The sequence below is a fragment of the Neovison vison genome, chromosome 7, assembly GCF_020171115.1.
Source record: "Neovison vison isolate M4711 chromosome 7, ASM_NN_V1, whole genome shotgun sequence".
NCBI lineage: Eukaryota > Metazoa > Chordata > Mammalia > Carnivora > Mustelidae > Neogale > Neogale vison.
The window spans coordinates 18381806-18405679 of NC_058097.1; the positions used below are offsets into that span (position 1 = coordinate 18381806).

The 23874-nt window shown below is 41.7% G+C and overlaps 2 protein-coding genes across 3 annotated transcripts in view; both read right to left on the reverse strand.

Annotated features, from left to right (window-relative positions):
* The window catches only part of PHAF1 (phagosome assembly factor 1), a 29325-nt gene extending 19300 nt beyond the window's left edge, over positions 1-10025 (reverse strand). Inside the window, exons 1-2 of the mRNA XM_044255995.1 lie at positions 9740-10025; positions 4038-4120 (exon numbers count right to left, since the gene is read on the reverse strand). Of these exons, the coding sequence (XP_044111930.1) occupies positions 4038-4120; positions 9740-9803 (147 nt within the window). The 5' untranslated portion in view covers positions 9804-10025. The remainder of the gene's footprint in view (positions 1-4037; positions 4121-9739) is intronic.
* A 6430-nt stretch (positions 10026-16455) lies between these two features.
* CBFB (core-binding factor subunit beta) overlaps positions 16456-23874 on the reverse strand; it is a 63599-nt gene continuing 56180 nt past the window's right edge. For both annotated transcript variants that reach the window (XM_044255997.1, XM_044255998.1), the window contains exon 6: positions 16456-18721. In XM_044255997.1, coding sequence (XP_044111932.1) covers positions 18653-18721 — 69 coding nt within the window. In that variant the 3' untranslated portion in view covers positions 16456-18652. The remainder of the gene's footprint in view (positions 18722-23874) is intronic.

A 23874-nucleotide genomic window follows, 5' to 3' on the forward strand; every position in this document is an offset into this window, starting at 1 on the left:
GGTGACCTTAAGTGACTCTCAACACTTCTCTGAGCTCTAGTTTCTTCATGGGAATACCATCATCCCTTCCCCCCAGGGTTGCTGTGGGAACAGAGACAGCAGGTCTAGACAGCAGGAGACAGGGCCCCAAGCACAGCACTTAGCATACAGCACTCTTTCATCAATCTGCATCGCCACCCTGCTTCTGCCCCAATGCAGTCAATTCAAGGTCTTGACATCTGAAGCCATTTCACAGCCCTGAAACAAGCTGGCCAGCAGGAAAAAAAAAAAAAACCCCAACATCCAAAACCTTGCCCCTCCTTTAAACTGGCACACAGCCCTCAAAAGAGTAGAAGTTTTTTTAATTGAGCCTCCCAAGGTAAGCATAATGAATGACGGAAGTGTGGCTGTCAGAGACAGATATGTAGGCTGCAAGGCCAGGTGTCACTGGCGTCGGCCTCACTGTGAAAATTCTCTCCAGGGACGCCTGGGTGGCTCAGTTGGTTAAGCGTCTGCCTTTGGCTCAGGTTGTGATCCTAGGGTCCTGGGATCGAGCCCCACCTTGGGCTCCCTGTTCAGTGGAGAGCCTACTTCTCCCTCTTCCTCTGCCACTCTTTAAAACAAATCTTGTAAAGCAAAGCAAAGAAAATAAAAGAAAAAAAAAATCTCTCCAAAGAGCCTTCTGTGATTAGCTCAGACTGTTTGTTTCCTTCTACCCCAATGATCTTCACAAGGCAGCAGGCTTGCTACCTGCTACATGGTACCACCATGCCTGGCAAACTAGAAGAAAGAATGTTGTAATTTTCCAGGAGGCACGTATGAATGTCTAAGACCATCAGGTGTCAATCAAGATAATACAAAAATGAACCCTGACTTTAGGTCACTTATTCTCAACCCAGAACACATTTCTGAGAGGGCTACTCCCCGGCAGTAAGCAGGATGAAGCAGTATTATAGCATCCTTCAAGATCCTTGCTTGGAGGAGGAATGATGGGAGGATCTCAATTTTCTTACACTCTCCCAAGAGCTGATCATTTTTCTCCCAACATTGTGACAATTCAGGACATAACTAGATAATTTTCAAAAGCAAGCAATTTATCCTCACAACCATTATTTTATTAGTATTTTATATCTCCAGAACCAAAGTATACCTTTATGATATTATGTTTAAGCAGTCCCTTCCAGTGACCCAGAACTATACAGTCCTCCACGTGAAACAGTTTTATAAAGCTGTTAACTCTTCGTTAACGCTTTTCCCCCTAAGAAAGATAGGACCTACTTGATATATACATTTAACTTCCAAGGTGTGATATGCTAGGGATAAGAAGATATTTCTGAAACAACTATTGGGGCCAAACTATTCTTCACACTTGATGGGAGCAAGGAGACAGATGGGAAAGGAAGGGAAGGAGGTGCAGAGGAGGACGGGACCCGATTTAAGAAGCACTACATCAGAGCTCTGAGACACCACCTCTTCTTGATCCTCATCAAAAGGTTATTCTATTCTAGGGTGCCTGGCTGGCTCAGTCAGAGGAGTATGAGGCTGTTGATCTTGGGGTCATGAGTTTGAGCCCCACAATGAGTGCAGAGATTACTTAAAATAAATAAATAAAATTAAAAAAAAAGATTACTCTATTACAAGAAAACTATATCCACATTACAGAAGGAGAACCAGACTGGTTAGTAACTTGCCAAAGTTGCATGGCTAAGAAATAGGAAGAGCAAGGATCTGAACCATGGACTCAAAAACCCATGTTTTCTAACTGATGCCAGTTGCTTAGAAGATATCAGGGGAAATGAGCTCAAAGCTAAAACTACTATGTGTACCTAAAGATTGGAACAACAGACAACAAAGGTAGTGAAATAAGAAATAAATTTCATTCTTAAAAATTAATTAATTAAATTAATTAATTAAAATTAATTAAACCGAGGCACCTGGGTGGCTCAGTGGGTTAAAGTCTCTGCTTTCGTCTCAGGTCATGATCTCAAGGTCCTGGGATCGAGCCCCACATTGGGCTCTCTGCTCAGCAGGGAGCCTGCTTCCCTTCCTCTCTCTATGCCTGCCTCTCTGCCTACTTGTGATCTCTGTCAAATAAATAAATAAAAATCTTTTAAAAAATGAATTAAACCTATTTTCAAATGCATCTAATTTGGGGGTGCTCAAATCTGATTTCACTGAATATGCAGGAGCTATATGCTCAAGAAGCCAGCTTATTATCCCTGTTTGGATGGTTGCTAATTGTCATGAGTAATTCCCTCATGGTCTAGCACTGAAAGAGTAGGTTAGCGATCATCTGAGAGCGATAAAGAGGAAAAGTCACCATCCTTCACTTTATAAATGAGAAAACACTGACACTGTGGCTCAAGGAACCCCTTGGCCCACTCTTAGAAGTCTCTTGCTCCATATTAGGCACCACAAGAATATCTAAGCTCTTGCTTGGAGATTATGCATTCCCTTTCTCAGGAAGACCCTTTCTACAGAGTCTCTCTCACTAGGCTGCAAGAGGAGTACTGCACTGCAGAGTGTAATGACTAGACATTGATGAGAGGCTCAACCTTGACACTAGGCCAAAGCGGACAGCCTCACAGAATCTCATTCATCTCTAATCCACAACATTCTTCACGTCAAAAATAAACAGTCATGTGCTTTAGTATCTGAAACTAATTAGAACAAAGGGAACTAAAATGATCAAAATGGTACTCCAAAGGTCTCAGAAAAGTGAGTGAGGACACCCTGTGGCATGTATAGGCTCAAAACTATTTATTCCCTGGGGTGCCTGGGTGGCTCAGTCCATTAAGCATCTGCCTTCAGCTCAGGTCATGATCCTAGGGTCCTGGGATCAAGTCCTGCGTCAGGCTCCCTGCTCAGCAAGGAGGCTGCTTCGCCCTCTGCCACTCCCCCTGCTTGTGCTCTCTCTGTCAAACAAATAAAATACTTAAAAAACCAAAACAATACAAAACATCTTTATTCCTTGAAATTTGTGATATATTGGGTACCATAAATGTTGCTCCACACCGCAATACATGGTCTGTGTCACAGAAGAATCACAGGTTTCAGAGAGTTCAGTAGAAGGTAGATTGTATTTTTAGAGCGATAAATAATCTTATTTCTAAAAGCCCATAAAAAATAGTCTCTAACTTTACGTATAAAACCAATACAAAAAGTCCTGATGATCAGAAGGTACTCTGGTGTAACATATACATCCTTTCTAGAGATGGAAAAGGTCTTTGTAGATACATGTAACATTTTATAATAGGGGTTAATTCCTGGCACAACTGGCCAACATTTAATAGAGTCCACCATAAATCAGACCAAAAAAAAGCAAAATATGAACTATGTCCTTAATTTGGAGCCAACATTTTGATATATGATCTCATGTATCAGATCATTCTCACTAAAGTAGTGAGCTACACCTGCTTCTTTTCAAGTCTGGAGTGCTCTGCTGGCTAGAAATTTGTATTCAACAACTTTGAACACAAACCAATTAACAGAGCAGAAAAGATTATTTTAAATAAAAAAGTGGGGGCGCCTGGGTGGCTCAGTGGGTTAATGCCTCTGCCTTCGGCTCAGGTGATGATCCCAGGGTCCTGGGATCGAGCCCTGCATCAGGCTCTCTGCTCTGCTCAGGAGCCTGCTTCTTCCTCTCTCTACCTGCCTCTCTGCTTACTTGTGATCTCTCTCTGTCAAATAAATAAATAAAATCTTTAATTAATTAATTAATTAAAAAGTGGAAGACAAGCATCCTAGAAGACAAGACAGTCCCAGAGGTGACCTCCCACTGAAATGTCCCTGTCTAAGGACCAGCTGGTAAGTCAAAACACATAAAAAAGAATAGCAGTTATTATTGCTCTTCCAAACCTGGCAGCACTAGATTATCAGGATGAAAAGTTTCAGAATTGAAGAAAATGTACTTGGTAACTGACTAGTGCTAGAGATTCTTCCATTCAAACACAATGACCAAGCAATCTCTGCCAGTCTGCCTCTCCCAGAGCATCAGCCTCTGGAGGTGACTCACGATGAGGAATGCTATTTCAGTAAACAAAGCAGCTACCACTCACCTGTTCACTGTAGAGAACCTGGACATTTTTGATGATGCGACAGTGCTTCTGAAGAATGGCTACTGCCTGAGCCAGAGGCATTCCTGAAATAAAGCAAGGACACCTGTGTGGTTACTTGGGCTATCCATTTACTGACATCTATCTTCATAATAGGCATCAGTCCCTGCAGTAAAGCCTGGGACTGGAGGTAGGGGCCACCAAGGTCTATAAACGTATGAGTAAATAAAAGTTCAGTAAGCAGCAAGGGCTAGAATAAAGTCAGCAGCAAGCACTAAGGGAACAACTGGGTTGTGAATATACAAATATGTGAATATACAAAAGAGATTCTTGGAAATGAGAAGTACTGCACTGATCCCAAGCAGGAAAAGGACTCAGAGAAGGCAATGTCAGCATGAACTAAAGAACAATGAGAAAAGTACAGTCTACATGACTTGCTTTGGAGACCAAGGTTCTGGTTATCATTCTACCATGAATTACATATAACCTAGGGCAGGTTCCCTCATCTCTTTCTTTCTGGCATGTTTCCTCATCTCTCAAATGAAGAGTCTGCAGAAGCACATGACTTATAAGGGCTCATTTAAAAAGTTAAAAATCACACATCTATCAGAATCAACTTATTTTACTAAGGATTTCACTGGATCCTTACTTATCAACCCACAAATCCTCTAAGTCTTAATACTTGATTTTTGAACTCATGGCCCATTATAAACAAATTTATATATGCCAATTTAAGAAATCCAAATCCCAACAATATCTCCAAGATCCCAGGGACTACCAAAAAGTATGTTTTCAGAGTCCATTATATTTCAAACAAGAAGAAACTTACAGAGAGACAATCCAAAACAAGTCCCAGACAAAATCCAAAATCAAGACTCACAGTTTTATGAATCCAAGGACAGTGTGTGTTATTCACCATTCTCTTGATCCCCAACACCCAGCACAGGGTTGACCACCTGGTGGCTGTTGGATAAATGTTTATTCAGCCACGCTGATGTACAATGGAGTAGGTAGTAAGAGAAAGGGAGAAGGAGGGACCACCATATGACCTCAGGTAAACACAGTGGCTCACATTCAAGATCAGTTTCCTCTGATTCTAGGAGAGATGTGCAGAAAAGACCTTACACACAAGTAACAGACGGTTATAAAATCACATGGTCTATCTATATTTAAACAATGATCTAACCTTGCCTTCATTTGATGGTCCATTCTACAGTTTGAATAAAGTTAGAGAAACCAGACCTTAACATAAGGCACTTTCCAGCCTTCTATAACATAGAGCCCGGTACAAAGTAAAGGCTTAATAAATGTTTGTTGACAATATGAACAAACTGCACACATCACTCAGCTCTGCCGTTCCTCAAATGGAGGAGCATCTACGCTGTCTCTCCCAAAAGCACTGGGAAAACATCCATGTGTTAGGTGCTGAGGAATAGAAGGCCACATGGCTTCTCTGGCCCATATGGCATAAATCAGTTTCTCAAGGGAGGATTCTTTTCCAATTAACCACATCAAATCCATAGCCTTGGAATCCTTGGGTCCTCAGGTCCTGAGTCACTTGAGGGAGGAACTCATCTGGAAGAGACAAAGCAGCTACAATGGCCAGTTGTCACACAGCTACTGATAAAGGAAGGCTAAAGAAGTCCTCTAAAGGGAACCAAACATATGTACAGCAAAGAAACTAGAGTACTGTCCTACTTCTAACAGAGCTCCCTAGCCCAAGAAAGGGTATGTAAACCTTCTAAACTGTATACATCCTATGTTTTATAGATCTCATCATTTACCTTACAACCCTTCAAGAGTTTCCCACTACAGGGCAATAAAACTCAAACAACATGCCATCACCTGAAGTTCTTGAATATTCTGGATCTTGTCCACCTCCATCTTTCTTTCCACTGCTCATCGTGCCTCCCTTTGTTCCCGGCACATGTCAAACTCTTTCCTACCTTATGTCTCTGTGCTAGCTCAGACTCTGCTGGAATGTTCTTCCCATAGTTGGTTTCTTCTCATTCTTCAGCTCTTGACTCCCATCTCACTTCCCCAGCTGCGTTATCTAATAAAGCCTCCCATTCAGTTTATTTATCTGTTAGTCTCCTCCATACCCTGAGGACAGAACCATTATCTATCTTACTCACTACTATATCCCCAGCACCCAGTCACTGTGCCTGGCACAAAGTAGGTGGTCCCATGTGTTTGTTGAACCTTGACTGAGTGAAACAAAGCAATTAGGGGACATGTAAATCCTGTACCATAGACCCTAGTGACCACTCTCTCACTCCAAGCACTCTCATCCTGTCTCTACACACACACACAGTCTTTCTTGCTGTTCCCCTAACTTTCCCAGGTCTCTATGATGGGCAATGTTTCCTTCTGCCTATCCCTATCTCAATCTGTTTTCTATATAAATCTAAAGGCAAATAAAAAGTATATGTGCTGCCGAAGCGAGCACTAAAGGCAAATAAAAATTAGACAGATTAACAGTAACTCTTCATCATCTTTTCAATCTCAGTTCTCCACTGTATTCTGGTTCTTAATACCTCTAATATCTACCCAGTCACTCAAGCCAGAAGCCTCTAGATTCCTTTTCTACCTCCCCAAATCTAGTCTCTTTCTTCCTAAACCCATATCCACAACACACTTCTCTAACCTTCACTTCACCTTCTTTTCCCTTGGACCCCAAAGTCCTTGGTAGTATCCCAGGCAGCTACCACTATAGAGCACTGGGAATTTGGAAAACCCATTTTTTCTTCCATTAGTATATCACGCTCTAATTATAATACCAAACTGGTTATAGTTCCCTACACATACAGTCTTTCCCACTGTTTCATTTTGTTTTGGATTTGACTGGAAAATTCTTATCTATAGAGACATTGTAGAGAGAAACCTGGCAGATTTCTGATTGGGCTTTCCTGGTGCTCACTGGCTCCAGGAATGGTACTGACTACTGTAAGTAGAAAAAAAGCCCTCCCTGAATCTCCAGGTCAGGTCAAGTCTTTTCTCCCCTTCCAAAGCATCCTATACAACCTCTACCTCATTTTAATAAAATGTACTATTGCTGTAACCCTTCCCTCACACGAAACTCTTCAGGGCACATGACCATTTCTTATTCACTTTTTGATGTTGGTAAGTAGAGTCCACAGAGGTATATATGCTACCTTCAATGGAGTGAGCCTTCAGCTTCTCTAGAACAATTCAGACACATGCACCCACACCAATACATTCTCCAAGTCTTACTGAAAACATTCCAAGTTTGTACTACCTTTATTCACTCACTAGTCAAGCCATCAGTGGCATTTTCAGCGATTCCTCTTTGCCTAGGTTTTCCTGTCCCTGTGTTGCTGCCATTTCCCCAATCTCCCCAAATCACACAAAGGCCAGGAGGGCAGCCAAGAAGCTGGATGCAGCTCCCCACTGCGATGCCAAGCAGAAGATGGCAAGGGCTAGATGCATCTGCATTTGCAGAGATTCCAAAAAGAACAGAGACAAAGCTGAGCCAACTGTCAGAAGGGCAGAGTGGTGGGAAGCAGGATTTCCCTGTTCAGGTACCGACTTTTCATCATCTCTACCTTTCTGAGCCTGCTCCTCATCTGGCTAATGGAGATTACATTGTTGGGTTGTGGTGACTTTAGTTAAGTACTGCCTGGTTCTCTGGCCTAGGAAGGTAATTCTAAAGCACAGATACACTTCTTAGACCTATTTGTACCTATCAGCTCCAAGTGCAGTTTAGATATGTTGAGGGTTGGGGAGAAGACTGACAGAGGGAAAAATCTTTTTCTTCCTTTTTTTTTTCTTTTTTAATAATCATAATATTTCAGGGAGACATGCTTTAAAACTGTAGATTTTTTTTTTAAAGCTTTTACTTTTAAGTAATCTCTATACCCAAGGTGGAGCTTGAACCTACTTGAGATCAAGAGTCACATGCTTTACCAAGTAAGCCAGCCATAGGCCCCTAGAAATGCAGATTTTTAAGATCCACAAGAAAATCATTAAAACCAAGCCACCTCTATGAGGTTTCCCTCAAAGTTCAATTCTGGGTCACTCTACAGAAATATTCTTTTCACTGTTGTTGTCATTTAGATATTCAGACAGTTTGAAGGAAGTACCCAAAACCTTGACTTCTAGAAACTGGCAAAGTTAGAAGTAGGGGTTCAGGTATCTAAATAACAGGTGACAGAAGAACACTTGCTCTTCCACCCAGCTTTTTTTTTTTTTTAATTAAAATCCTGGTCTCAAGTGACATTCTTTTTATTTTTATTTTAAGTAAACTCTACCCACCAATGTGGGTCTGCAACTCCCAACTCCTGAGATCAAGAGTTGCATTCTCTACTGACCAAGCCAGCCAGCCATCCCTCAAATGACATTCTAATCACGCCTTTCTGCCAAGAGACTCTACCACTGAGATCCACAAACTAGATGTATCATCAAGCACAGTTTGAAGCTATGCTTGTGGTTCTCTTCCCTGTGAAGTACTGGTATGAGAAGCTGTTAGTAGGGGAGGTTCTTAAATAGAAGGCAAACAGCATCAGCATATGAACGAGTCTGGAGGCAAATATATCACTGGCCTCCCAATCAAGCTCTTGGTGCTTCACAAGAGGCCAAACTGTTTTATACCAGCTAAAACTTTGAGACGAACTCTGCAGGAGTGAGTGGTGTAATTTATGAGAGAAACTGCCTAAGACCTCTCCATAAAACTGGCTCCTATAACCTAGAGGCTTGTAGTTCAGTTCGTTCATGGAGACACGGAGCACCAGCACGGTCCTACCAGCATCTATTGTGCAGTTTCTCATCTAGCCTTTCTCCACTGAAAAGAGTCTTCAGATTCAAGGATGAGCTATAGCCCAAACAAGCAGGTCACTCAGTCCAGCAGCCCAAATTAGTGGGACAGAAGGTGAAGTGTGCACAAAAAAATAACACCAACACCTGCTCCATACCTCCTTTGCCTAGGTGCTACACTAGAGTCAGCGGATGCATGTACTTGTAAATATAAAGGTAGTGAAGTTGGGAATAGTTAATACTGGGCCAAACTGCGTTTTACACAAACTAAATGTTACACTCCTTGAATTCTTATTTCATTAAACCTTCAACTCTCTCTGCTGAGGTCTGGGTTTAGGATTACACCACACATCGACCACATTAAAAACGAGAAGGAAACAAGTCACAAGTTCCTTGAATACACAAACTCTTCTCACCTCCCTTGACTAGATCCCTAACATGTGATTAAGGATCTGACCCTAGCTTTCCCCTAGGGACGAGGGAACCCACAGCCCAGAAAAGCAAAACGCGACCGACTACTGCAGCGTTTAAGGGTGTCAGTCACTTCTTAGCTATTAAATCTGTTAAATGGAATTAGGAAAAACAACAGGACGGACGCTCAGACCCCAAGGAGGCATACTCGAGATAATTACGCACAGAAGCAGGGTCTGGCCCTGATAAGTGTCTGGGGAGTGTCGGCCATTGTTGTTATTATTTCTACTGTACCACTGCCCCAGAAGGAGCTCTTCTGAAGCCTGAAGCGAGGGCGTCAAGGCCAGGATGAGCGACAGACTGGCGGGTCTGGCCGGTAGGAATGGGTAACTTAGTGCCCGGAGCCCGAAGAGGCGAGAAGCAGCGGGCGCAGGGAAATAAGGGGCAGAGACCAGAAACAGGAAAGGCCTGGAGGGAAGTAAAAGGCAGAGCAAGGTCCTGAAGTAGGACCCCAGACTCACCCAGCGTGAATTCCCATTGCTCGTTCCCCAGAGAGCGTTCGGGCACCACCTCCAGATCCAGCATTGGTTCAGCTCGCCGGGCCGGGGCGGCCTCCCTGCAGCAACGCAGACGAGACCGAAGCTGGGGAGACAAAGCAGCGACTGATCTGCCGTCCCCGTTGGCCTGGTTGTCCGCCTACTCCTTGACCACCAGCGGCACCAGCCCAAAACCACACCTCAGGTAAGCAGAGCTCAGCTCAGCTCAGCTCACCTCACCGGTAGCAGCCTCGGCAGCAGGGACAGCGGCCGCAGCCGAAGCGTCTGCCGCAAAACTGGCGTGCGGCGTCGTAAAGCGTGGTGGGGGCGGGGCTAAGGCGGGATTTCAATCACGGAGGGGTGGGGAGGGAGGAGCTCAAGGCGGAGTCAGGCACGCGCGAATTGCTGTGAAAGTCCGATCGAAGGCTGAGGGAAACCAGTACCGTCCAGAAGGGTGGGCGCTGGTGGGAAGGGGCTTCCATACTCCGTGAAACCTCACATTTGCACACCACACTGCACACATTTCACATGTCTACACAAGGATGTGCATACCACGTAACACACAAATGTGACGTGTTATGTAAATCCTTCTGCCCTCTGCACGTACGTACGTCCCACTCACATTCACTGGGTGCAAAAGGTCCAAGGTGCGTCTGAGGCCCAGCGGGGAGGGAAGACACCGACTTCCAAGTGAGTGCGGAATGTACTCGAGTGTTTGCGTAGGAACGCGGGGAGCTGGGGAAGAGTAATAGGTAGAATGGGGAGCAGCTAGGCCAGACCTCCGGTGACCAAGTCCAGATGTGTACAGCCCCCGGGGGCCGGTATCCAGAGATCGTTGGCAGCAGTTCAGCCTCCAGTCAGAGTTTGCTTTGCCGCCAATGGTGTGTGGTCTTGACCAAACCTCTGGTGCCCTTTGTGGCTCATTCTCCTCATCTACAGGTCGGAAAGGGGGCTCCTCTAGCCTGTTTAGCCTGAGCTTTTGGGCCATGACCTGGGGCACTGAAAAACTAAAAGGCAATCAGACTTCTTTTAGAGCCAAGCCTTCATGGAAGCCGACTCTGGATTCTCAAAACGATCCTGAGATGTCAGATTATACCTCACTTTACAAGTGAAGAAAATGAGGCCCAGAGATGTAAATGGCCTTGTGGTCCTCAGTGGTGGAACCCAAGTTCTTTCCATTACATTGCCCTTGGAGGAAGGATTTTAGCCGGGGAGAGAATGACATGCTAATTTCTCAAACTGGTTTGGTAGGAATGTAACTTGGGAGCTCATCAAAACTTGAAGTCACTGCTACTGGCAGTAAAACAACACAGAGAAGGATGTCCATTGCCACATCATATGCCAAAACAATAGAACTGAGTCACTGAGATGTCCATCAGTAGGGAAGTGGCTGACCAAAGTGTGATATGTGTAACAGAACACGTTTAAAAATAAAAGTATATCCCTGTATGCTAATGCGGAAGGAGTGCTAACAGAAAAAAGTTAGGTGTAAACTGTATAGTATACAAAAACAGAAATAAAAGAAACATTGTCCATACCAAAAGAACCTTTCTGGAAAGATTAAAAAAAAAAATACCAGTGATACCTAATACAGGGAGTGGGGCAGGGGGCAGGGATAAGGTGGATATTTACTTCTCACTATGCATGGCAAGCATTAAAGATGTTTATATGTGGATGGGATAGGTTTAGGATAGGTTAGCTGGGCAGCTGGCCTAAATAGCAGAGGAGTAGACCTAGAAAGAAATCTAGCATTGATGAGGAGTAATCTTAGTCGATCTAAAAATGTTTGAATTGAACTCAAATCCAACCAGACTAGGACTGGTTCTTATATAAAAAACAAACAAACAAACAAACAAACACTTAGAGGGACTTATTGCTGGTGAACAAAGAGGCTGGGGTTAGGTCATGTGGGGGTGTGGGAGAGGAAAGACAAAGAACAAAGAAAGCCACACTGGATAACATCCTGAAAATAATTTTTAGTCTGGAAAATCCAAGTAACAGGAAGAACAAGGGTCGGTAAGCCTGTAAGAAATTCCCTTTTGGTTGTGGGGGCGGTGCCTGGGTGGTTCAGTTGGTTGAGCAGGCGACTCTTGATTTTGGATCAGGTCATGATCTTGGGGTCATGAAATTAGGCCTCACCAATCTCTGCTTGAGATTCTCTCCCTCTGTCCCTCCAAGTGCTCTCATCTCCCTCTGTAAATTAAATAAATAAATAAGATCTTTTTAAAAAGCGGGGCGGGGCGGAAACTTTAGAATGGAAGCTGGAGGTCAGCAGGGGGAGCTCTGACATCCTACTCCTGGCGATTGATTGCATATGCAATAGGATCCATATTACCAAACTAACATTTTACTGACGGGCCAGGTGGATGCAAGGTTTCCTCCTTTCTAGGGAACAGCCCAGCCAATGAAACAATGTCACAACTCAGCCAATGAAAAGCCACCATACTTTGAACTCCCATTTTACCCTGATTTGACTTTTGTTTATAATAGCCTTCCCAACTTACCCCTTTCTTATATAAGAGCTGTCCTCTCCTTTATTCTGAGAGTTTACTTACGGCTTTCCTGTATCTTGTTTGTCCTGGCTTGAAATTCTCTATTCCTAAACAAGCCCCTTTTTAGTAAAATAACTGGCAGACTTATTTTGAAGGCTAACATTGGTCAAACACATTTACTGGAAGTTTGAATCCTAATTCTTCCATATAATGATTTTGTGCCGTGGGCGAGTTACTTAGCTTCTCTGTGCCTTTGTTTCCTCATTTGTAAAATGATCATACTTCACAGATTGGTTAGCTCTTACAAGAGTGTCTGACTCATAGTAAATGGTTTGTGTGTGACTAAAATTTTTTTAAAAATCTGATGGTGACAGAATTGATGGACTCCTTTGGCAGGATCTATGAATGCGGGATATAAGGGAGAAAAGGATTAAAGAATAAAAACATGTTTCTAGCTTTGGATAGCTGAATGGATGATGGTGTTCCTCAGGACAACGGCTGGGGGAACTGACATTGGAGGGCTGGAAGGATACCAATCCTATTCAAATGGTCACATGTAATAGCTTAGGCGGGAAGTGTACATGTTTGAAGCCTAGGTGAAAAGCTTAGAAAACAGAATCTTATTACCATGGTTACTATTGGTTATATTTGTCAAGAGAAGAACCAACAGCCAGTTTGAAAGCAGAAATGAAGGATAACTGCATCCTGCAAATCAGGAATGGGCAGGCCCAAGAATTGTGGAAAACAATGGATTGGGGAGTCCCTCCCAGTCAGTCTTATAAAGGACACTCCCCTCTCTCAGGGTAGAAAGCCCTCAGTCTCTCTCCCCAGTGACATAATTGTTAGTATATTGACTTTATTCTCCCCTTTTCTGAATGGAAGTGTTTCCTGTTCACTTGTTAATTTAGGTCCCAGCAAAAACGTTACTTCCTGCCACATCTTCCCTAATTCTTCCTTTATTTGACCTCATCACCATTTATCCCATGATGCTATTTTAGTTAATTCACAGCTGTCTATCACTTCACCACTTAATTACTTATTGTTCATATTCCCAGGAGATGTAAACGTCACTAGGTGAGGAACTTTGCCCATTTTATTCATCTCTAGAAAAGTGCCTGGCACATAGTTGGCTTTACAGTAAGTACTTGTCAAATAAAAAAATAAAAATTTAAAAAATTTAAAAATCAGTCTCATGGTTGTACTTCCCACATTTTAAGGGTTTGATAGTCACATATGGCTAGTATCTACCATACTGGACATATTGTGGATATAGATTATTTCCTGTAATCAAAAATTCCCTTCTGTATCTTATCTATTTACATTTCCTAATGTTTCTGAAACCTGAATAAGGCCAATAATGACGCAAAGTTGCTTAAGTTATTTATTTGAGAGAGAGAGTGAGAACAAGTGGCACAGAGGGTTGGGGAAGGATTGGGAAAGAGGGAGAGGGACAGAATGCCAAACAGGTTCCGTATTCAGTGGGGAAAGCAACGTGAGGCTCAATCCCAGGAACGAGATTGTGACCTGAGCCAAAATCAAGAGTCGGATGCTCAACTGACTGAACCACCCAGGTGCCCCAAAGTTGGTTAAATTTTTCTAACCAAAAGTTGAGATTTATATTCTTTTTTCTTTAAGATTTTATTTATTTATTTGACAGAGATCACAAGTAGGGAGAGAGGCAGGCAGAGAGAAAGGGGGTAAACAGGCTTCCTGTCAAGCAGAGAGCCCCATGTGGGCCTCGATTCGAGGACTCTGAGACCATGACCTAAGCCAAAGGCAGAGGCTTAACCCACTGAGCCACCCAGGTGCCCTGAGATTTATATTCTAACCGAAAAGTTGAGATTTAACTTAAGATAGCAACTGTTTTAAAAGTATCCTATATTGAAAAAACCAAACTACCATTTTTATCCACGATCCCACCCTACAATTTTAATTTTCTGGTCTTGACACATTTTTGAAATGCCATATATGGCACCTGGGTGGTTTGGTTGGTTAAGCATCTGCCTTCCACTTGGCTGGGCTCCTCGGCTGGGGTCTGGATGCCAGGGAGAGGGGATGGAGTCCCTTGTAAGGCTCCCTGCTCGGTGGAGTCTTCTTCTTCCTCTCCCTCTGCCCAGTACCCCTCCACTGCTCGCAGTAGCTTGCACTCTCGCAAGTAAATAAAATCTTTTTAAAAATGCCGTATATGTACGTGTGGTGGTGCTGTAAGAAAAAAATGGATGCTATCTATGGGTAATCATGCCTTGGAAAATGCCTGCAAAAGACAGTTATTTGGGAGATGAAAATACCAATGTTGTCTTGTAAATACACACACACACAGATGTGCCAGTGTGCTGTGGTGATTTTAAAAAAATATTTCCACAAACCCTTTGACACACTATCCCTTGAAGAGATGAAGCTTAATTCACCTCCATTTGAGTGTGGGCCTGAGAGAGAGTCACCTCTCACATAGACTATAGCACCCCAAGATTAGGTTATTTTTTTTTTTTTAAAGATTTATTCCCGAGAGAGACAGCATGAATAGGGGGAGGGGCAGAGGGAGAGGAAAAGGAAGTATCCCCGCTGAGCATGGAGTCCAAGGGGGATGGGGGTGGCGCTCCATCCCAGGACCCTGAGAGCATGACCTGAACCTAAGTCAGACACTTATCTGACTGAGCTACCCAGGCGCCCCCACCCAAGGTTAGGTTATTTTTTTTTATTCTTTAAGGATTTTATTTGAGAGAGAGAGAACAAGCACAAGCAGGGAAGTGGGAGTAACAGGCTCCTCACTGAGCAGGGAGCCTGATGTGGGGCTCAATCCAAGGACCTGAGCCAAAGGCAGACGCTTAACCGACTGAGCCACCCAGGCACCCCCAAGGCTAGATTTTTAAATAAGACTGTGGCTTGCATCTTGAATCACTAAGCTCTAGGGAAAGCCAGCTGCCAAGCTATGAGCTGCCCTATGGAGACATCCACATGGCAAGAAGCTGAAGGTCTCTTTTCTAAAACCTAGCAAGAAATCAAGGACTTTCACCCAATGGTCTCCGAAAAACTGGCCAGTCAATGACCAATGGAACGGGTTCAGAAGGGGGGTCTTTCAGCCACACTCAAGCCTTGAGATGAAGGTAACCTGGCTGTGCTAACAACCTGACTCTAACCTCAGCAGAGACCTTGGACCAGACCACTGAACTTAGCTTCTTGGCTTTGGAGCAATGTGTTATACAGTAATGCGTAATTCATACAAGGTTCATACAAAGCTTAAGGTATACATAATGCATAATTCATACAAGCTTAATACAAAGCTTGAAAAAGCTCCCCATTGCCAATGAGGCATAAACTAATTAAGATGTTTTCCCAAGCAGCCCCAAACTAGCATATCCAAATACCTGTTTCTAGAGATGATACACTTAACTAAAACCATGATGCCGAAACAACTTTTGAAATTAACCCTCAGAGTATGAATCTTATTCTTTGGGATTTTGCTTAATGGTGCCAATTGACCATTTTTATTATTTGCAGTAAATATGGTGGTGAATAAATAAGCTTTTTTCCATTATAAATAAGGCTTAAGGCATGTTTCTTTTTTATTTATTTCTTTTTTTTTTTAAAGATTTTATTTATTTATTTGACAGAGAGAGATCACAAGTAGGCAGAGAGGCAGGCAGAGAGAGAGGAGGAGGCAGGCAGAGAGAGAGGAGGAAGCAGGCTCCCCGCTGAGCAGAGAGCCTGATGCGGGACTCCATCCCAGGACCCCGAGATCATGACCTGAGTCGAAGGCAGCGGCTTAACCCACTGAGCCACCCAGGTGCCCCTTAAGGCATGTTTCTAAAGTAAAAGGCTGGTATAGGAAAAATGCCCAAGTATGTTTTCTAAGATTTATTTACTTATTTGAGAGAGAAAGCATGAGCAGGAGGGGCAGAAGGAGAGGGAAAGAGAATCCCAAGCTCAGTCCATGCTAAGCACAGGGTCAGGCGCAGGGTTCACCACCTGAGCTGAAACACTCAGCCTACTCTGCCACCAAGGAGCGCAAGTCCCAAGTATGTTTGATACTGTGATCTTTACATTGAAGTTTTCTTTGGAATGAGCAGAAATGACCACTAGATGCCACTGTTGTTGTTTAAAGTTTAAAAAAAGACGAAAGAACATTTTGGAAACAACAAAGTCAATTTTCATATCATAATGAGCACCAGAACAGAAATTGTTGGCTTATGTCAATGAAGAACCAAGACCTTTTTTTTCACTACACAGAAGTTTATTGTGAAAGTAAATGAAACATACAAACATACAGTATGGCTAACGGTGGCAAAAGCGATCTGGTAGCTTAAGGCAAGTTTTAATGGAGATGAATTTAGAAAAGATGATGCAATGATGTAATTTTGTTTAAATACAGATTATGGAAAAATATCAAATTGCATCAATAACTTAATAAAAGTTTTCAAAGCCTGCACTATTGGAGAAAAAAGACTCATGATCTTAATGCCAGCATTAAGACAAGACAGAAGCACAGTGCCGAGCTGAATGACAGGAAAAATCAAGTATTTACAGAAGGATGGGAATATGAACATTTAATAACATTTGATCTTAGTTACTGGTGGAATGAAAGCCCTTAGCTAGAAGCTATAGAGAAAAATGTACCATCATCATCATGTTATTAAAAAAATTAAGTGCAGAAGTCAAAAACCAAGGAGCTCTGTGATAAAGGAACCTTAAAACACCACTTTAAGGGCCACTTAAAAGGCAATTCCCTCAGGGGAAGTTAGGGCACTGAGTGTGTAAACATGTGAGCTGCACAACACTAAATACCAACCAAATTCATTCATAGTATTTCGTTACACAAGATCAGCATGGTCTTTTATGATGCATTATTGTTTATAACAATTTAAACACACTCCTTACCATGCATGACTTCAAATATATAACAATTATTTTTATTCTGAGATACAGGATATGTTTATGAATTATAAGACCTATATACAATGAAAGTCACACCTCCCTCATCAAGTCAAGTATGTGTATGTGTGTGTGTGTGTGTGTGTTTTAAATGCGATGACCTTAATCAGACTTCAGTTTCTTTCCTGAAATGACCACGTCAGTTTTTCAAACTCTTTAAAATAATGCCACTCTATGATGATAAAATACATTTTTGCAAAAATTTAGAAATGCAGTAACATTTAATGAATGGGACATGAAAAATATTTGTAAGGAGGTACCGAATGACTTAGCACTTTTTTCCAGTCTTGTATTAAAAACAAAGTTGCATCCAATTTGACAGTGAGCCTATTTAAAAAATTATTCTTATACTAATTCATCTCAAAAGGTTCTATTATAGTCCTTTTGGAAAATACCATATATATAACCTGTGAGTTTTTTTCCATAATAAATGAAGAAAATGTATCCTCTGAACAGATGAACATTTTCTCTCTAAGACTAATTTTTCATCACCCAGCATTGTTTTTACAAAAGCATGCATTATGAAATACACATAAAAGCAGCTATCTTAAACATGATTTTAATACAATATTACCTTGGTAGCTGATTCATCACTGTCTCCAGTTTAATATGTTGTTACATACATGAAGAAGCTCCAGTATCCCTTTTCTGATTGACTTAAAAAAAAAAAAAAAGTCCCTGAATAAAACAGAAGCCAGCCTGCGACTTCTTTAGGCATTTCAGTGGAATATTATTACCATCTGTGGAGAATATATCCACACAAACACATTACACAACAAAATGTAAAACAGATCTGGGGCAGATTAGAGTTAATACCAATTAAAAATTTTTATGTTTAAGGAGAAAAGAAAAAGGAGCTGATTATCAACATTTAAAAGGATACCGCAACTTTAACAACTGTAAACTTTGTGTTAAAAGGCTGTGGCAGACAGCTCTATGCTACTAGGTTTTTAGCTTGTTTAAAATAATGCAAACACATCAGCAGTTTTAAAATGCCACAAACTATAAAAACACAGAAACAAAACAAACGACCAAGAGTGTATTTAAAATGAAGTTGTGTAACCAACACATCTAAAATTCCAAAAATAATTAGAACAACTGATTGGGGGAAACCCTCTGATAAAAATTTAAATTTAACTTGTTTTTAAATGACAGAATCTTTTAAATTAAAATGGAGGAAAAAAAGAGTTTTACAAGTGGATAGTTTCAACTCACTAAAATAATGCCAACAAAGTAAGCTTGCATAGGAAAAAATTCAAATTACTGGCTACATGCATACAAAATTAGAAATGCAGGTATTCTATAATCATAGTGCAAAACCATGGCAGTTTGTGATGTCTTGTTACTGCCGAAGGTTGAGAAATAGACTGCAGTACCTCCAGTTATCACAGTTTCTGGTCTTTTAATAATGATTATTTCTGCCAACTAGACACAATGTATATGTAAAGATGGGGGGGCACATCTGCTGTGCTGCTAATTAACGAAGTTTGAGGTCATCACCACCACCTAAACTGGAACCAGGACTAGGGTCTTGTTGTCTTCTTGCCTGCAATGACAAAATCATAATTGGGGGTCAAAACATGTTTTGAAAATCCAAGTGCTAGATAAATAAAGTATAAGACACAGTAGCATTTAAAAAAAAGTTTACAACTAAAAAATTTTCAGCCAGTATCTCGAGATGTAGGAAGAAAAACAATTTAAATGATGTATTACATATTTTGCTGAAGTTTCCATAAAAACCAAAAATAAAAATCTCATTATATTCCTAAGAGCATTATCAAAATAGGTGCTATGCATAAAAGAACAACAAATCTACATTTATATTTCTTGGATGACAGGGTTAAACATATCATTCATTCATCTTAGAATCAAAATTTCCCTTTTATTCATTATTATTTTTTTTACTTTTTAAAAGATATTTTATTTATTTATTTGACACAGAGAGAGAGAGATATCACAAGTAGGCAGAGAAGCAGGCATCAGGGAAAGGAGGAAGTAGGCTCAGCAGAGAGCCCGATGCAAGGCTCGACCCCAGGACCCCGGGATCACGACCTGAGCTGAAGGCAGAGGCCCAAACCACTGAGCCACCCAGGTGCCCCCAAATTTCCCTTTTAATACTGAGCACCAACTATATACTGGTCACTGTTCTAAGTACTTTCCATGGATGAACTAATTAAAACCCTGTCAGCAGGACTCCTGGGTGGCTCAGTGGGTTAAGAAGCTGCCTTCAGCTCAGGTCATGGTCCCAGGGTCCTGGGATCGGTCCCACATTGGGCTTCTCGATCAGTGGGGATCCTGCTTTCACCCTCCGCCTGCCCCTCCCTGTACTTGTGTGCTTGGTCTCTCTCTGACAAATAAATTAAAAAAAAAAAATCTTAAAACCAGGTCAGCAACCTGTAACATAGGTGCTACTGTTTATTTTGCAGTCACACAAAAGAACACAGTCTACTAATGGTAGGACTGAAAAATGCAGTAGTGACTTTCATTTTACAGAAGAGCGTCTCTACCAAACAAGTTTTAACTAAAAACTTCTACCTCATGTAATAAAATCATTACTATGGATGATAAAGTATTATCTCAAAAAAGCAAAAATGGATGCTCTTAGAGCTTCTGTTAAGAAAAGCCACTTCATAGGGCGCCTGGGTGGCTCAGTGGGTTAAGCCACTGCCTTCGGCTTGGGTCATGATCCCAGGATCCTGGGATCGGGCCCCGCATCGGGCTCTCTGCTCGGCCGGGAGCCTGCTTCCTTCTCTCTCTCTCTGCCTGCCTCTCTGCCTGCTTGTGATCTCTCTCTGCCAAATAAATAAATAAATAAATCTTAAAAAAAAAAAAAAGAAAAGAAAAGCCACTTCAGGGAGGACACCATCTAAGAACAAGAATAAACAGAATTTTAACTGCTTTTGGTTATATACATAAAAGTGAGAGTCCAGGTTCTATTTCTCCAAAGGAGAAATAATGGACATGACTATACTTTACAGATACTTTTATATAATTATGGAGGGAAGAAAGACCTGGACTACAACATGAAAATTTGTTACTAAACAAGTACAATTCTTTTTTTTTTTTAAACTTTTTTTTTTAAGATTTTATTTATTTATTTGACAGAGAGAGATTACAAGTAGACAGAGAGGCAGGCAGAGAGAGAGAGAGAGAGAGAGAGAGAGGGAAGCAGGCTCCCTGCTGAGCAGAGAGCCCGATGCGGGACTCGATCCCAGGACCCTGAGATCATGACCTGAGCCGAAGGCAGCGGCTTAACCCACTGAGCCACCCAGGCTCCCCCAACAAGTGCAATTCTTATAAGACAAACAAAACCCTCCCAAAAAACCAACAGAAATTCTTAATAAATTTAGATAAAACTTAAAAAAAAAAAAAAAAAAAGCAAAACTGGAAAAAAATCGCAGTCCTTGATTCATTTACACACCCAGAATTATTTTTACAACAAAATTAATGAGTAAGAGGTTTGACAATTATAGACACTGAGGTTTTCTTTTTTTTTTTTTCTTTTTTATTTATTTATTTGACAGACAGAGATCACAAGCAGGCAAAGAGGTGGGAGGGAAGTGCCCTGATACTAAAGTTTTCAAGTTTCACTTTATTTTTTTTTTTAAGATTTTATTTTATTTATTTGAGAGAGAGAGACAGTGAGAGAGAGCACGAGCGAGGAGAAGGTCAGAGGGAGAAGCAGACTCCCCATGGAGCTGGGAGCCTGATGTGGGACTCGATCCCGGGACTCCAGGATCACGCCCTGAGCCGGAGGCAGTCGTTTAACCAACTGCGCCACCCAGGCGTCCCATCAAGTTTCACTTTAGAATAAACACTTCCAGTTAAACTACTTCTGGCAAATTTCTTAATAGGGAACATCTAACAACAGGTCCTGTGTAGCACTCTCTGCTACTATGAAGTTTTAATGTAAACTAGTGCCCCTTTGGTCCACATACAACATTAATTCTCAGTCTCTTTCAAATTCCAACGAGTGTTTCTTCCATAAGCTTTCTTTAGTGACTATAAATGGGAGTCAAGTACAAGCAACTGATCATATAAAAGACCCTGCTTCTCTTAGCAAGGGTTTTCTCATGTTAGACAATGGCTAGTCCATTTTATCAGTAGTTCAGGCAAAAAAGCTTGAAGTCACCCTAAGATCTCTTTCTTTCATACTCAATGGTGGGCTCCTACAGGTCTACATTAACCATGTCCTGAATCTGAGCACTTTTGACTGCCTCCACCTATTACCCTAGTCCATGCCACGACTGTCCTTCATCTGGATCTTGTGTGTAGTCACCTCTGGTGTATATAAATATATATATATATATATATGCATGCCAGTAACTGATACCATCCTGAAATCACGCCAGTAACTGATACCATCCTGAAATCACTTGTGCAGTCTTTAGCTAAATGGAATAATGTATTATAATCGCCAACTGATTCTTCATTGTCTATGTCAATTGTCAGTTTTCGGAAACAAATCTAACCAAAGACTGAAACATTCTGGTTGCACTTCTTCTTTTTTTTTTTTTTAAAGATTTTATTTATTTATTTGACAGAGAGATCACAAGTAGGCAGAGAGGCAGGCGGGGGGCGGGGGAAGCAGGCTCCCCGCTGAGCAGAGAGCCCGACGCGGGACTCGATCCCAAGGCTCCGAGATCATGACCCAAGCCGAAGGCAGCGGCTCAACCCACTGAGCCACCCAGGCGCACTTCTTAAAATCTAACACAGTTGTTACAGAAAAAGCATCCTTGACCTTCAAAGAAACATCTCAACAAGTCACACTTGTACTGAATGATCAAGTTTGGTCAGAAACTCCAGCAATGTTGTCATTTCTCAAGAGCATTAAGTTTAGATAGAAACGACACTGCACCTTGTTCACTTTGAAACAAATCAGGTAAAACCCAACACTAACTTCTGTAGTCTTATAAATTTTGACACATGTCTCTAGCAGATTTAACTGTTTTTATCAGCATACTGCTCTCTAACTAAATTTTACCTTATTTTTAAAAATTAACCAGTCATGTTAAAGTTATGCTGCATGGTACAGACTGAAAAAGCTATGGAATGCATATTTATCAAAAAACAAAAACAAGGGGCGCCTGAGTGGCTCAGTGGGTTAAGCCTCTGCCTTCAGCTCAAATCATGATCTCAGGGTCCTGGGATCGAGTCCCGCATCACTCTCTCTGCTCGGCAGGGAGCCTGCTTCCTCCTCCTCCTCTCTCTCTCTTTCTGACTGCCTCTCTGCCTAGTTGTGATCTCTCTCTGTCAAATAAATAAAATCTTAAAACAAAACAAAACAAAAAAACACCACCCCCCAAACAACCAAAAAACAAAACAATTTAAGTTCCATACAGAATCAATGCCAATTGTAGCAGAAGGACAGCTCAATTCTGCAAAATCAGATATAATCATCTGGGTTCAGTCAATGAAGGTTAGAAAGGGGCTGAGCTATGAAGAAGCACTCAGAAAAATCAATCCTAATTATGTATTTACGGGTCACTACTAACCTACCAATAATATTTTGTCACAAGGATAGTTCAGCTTTTGTCTTGGGATAGGTATAATTTTCAAATTATTTTAATAATAATGGGATGACTTCATATGAGTGATGGCCTTCATCAGCAGTGATCAGCAGCTGAAGGTGTCTCCCTTCTGCTCTTGGCTGTACAGAAGTTGCTATGGGTTTCTTTGTTTAAAATGTACTTTGGAAAAAAAAATAAATAAAATGTACTTTGGTAAAGGCATGGAAAAGGTGAAGTTGCCTTGTTATGTACTTGTGTTTGCAGTTTATTTACACTGTGAAGAAGGAATTAGGAGGATGTAAGGGAAGACACTGTCAAGGAAAATAAAAAATAGGACAAACGAGAGAGCTGGCGAAGGACTTCAGACTGTGTGAGCAGGAGGAGAGTTAGAGAGCTGGGAGATGGGGAGGAAATTTATTGTTTGGAGGGAAGATATAGAGGCTGTCACGTGAGAAAAACAAACACAGAAACAGACTTAGGTTCAGTGAAAAAGCTTCCACAGGACTGGTATTCAACAATTGGATGAGATTTCTAATGAAAGCAAGATGTTTTATAAGGAATTCTACAAGTAACTGGCTAGACTAGATGGTGGCTAAGAAACTCTCTGAAGTCAATTATTTTAAAAGCATAAAGTCCATGATTTCAAGTTTATTTTCCTCTGTCAGTCCACAAGGGCTCTTGATTCTAACTTATTAACAGCTATTTCAGAATAGGGGTTTAATATAAAGCAGACACCAACAAGCCTGTTCAGAATAAAAATGTTTTTAATATTTATAAAGAGGGGCGCCTGGGTGGCTCAGTGGGTTAAAGCCTCTGCCTTCGGCTCAGGTCATGATCCCAGGGTCCTGGGATTGAGCCCCGCATCGGGCTCTCTGCTCAGTAGGGAGCCTGCTTCCTCCTCTCTCTCTCTGCCTGCTTCTCTGCCTACTTGTGATCTCTGTCTGTCAAATAAATAAATAAAATCTTAAAAAAATATATTTATAAAGAATTTGGGATGCCTGGGTGGCTCAGTCGGTTAAGTAGCTGCCTTCGGCTCAGGTCATGATCCCAGGGTTCTGGGATCAAGCCCCACATCAGGCTCTTGCTCAGCGGGGAACATGCTTCCCTCTCTCCCTGTTCTGCCTGCTCTGCTTGCTGGTCCCCCTGCTTGTGTAGTAAAGCACACAACTTCAGGAAAACTTGACATATA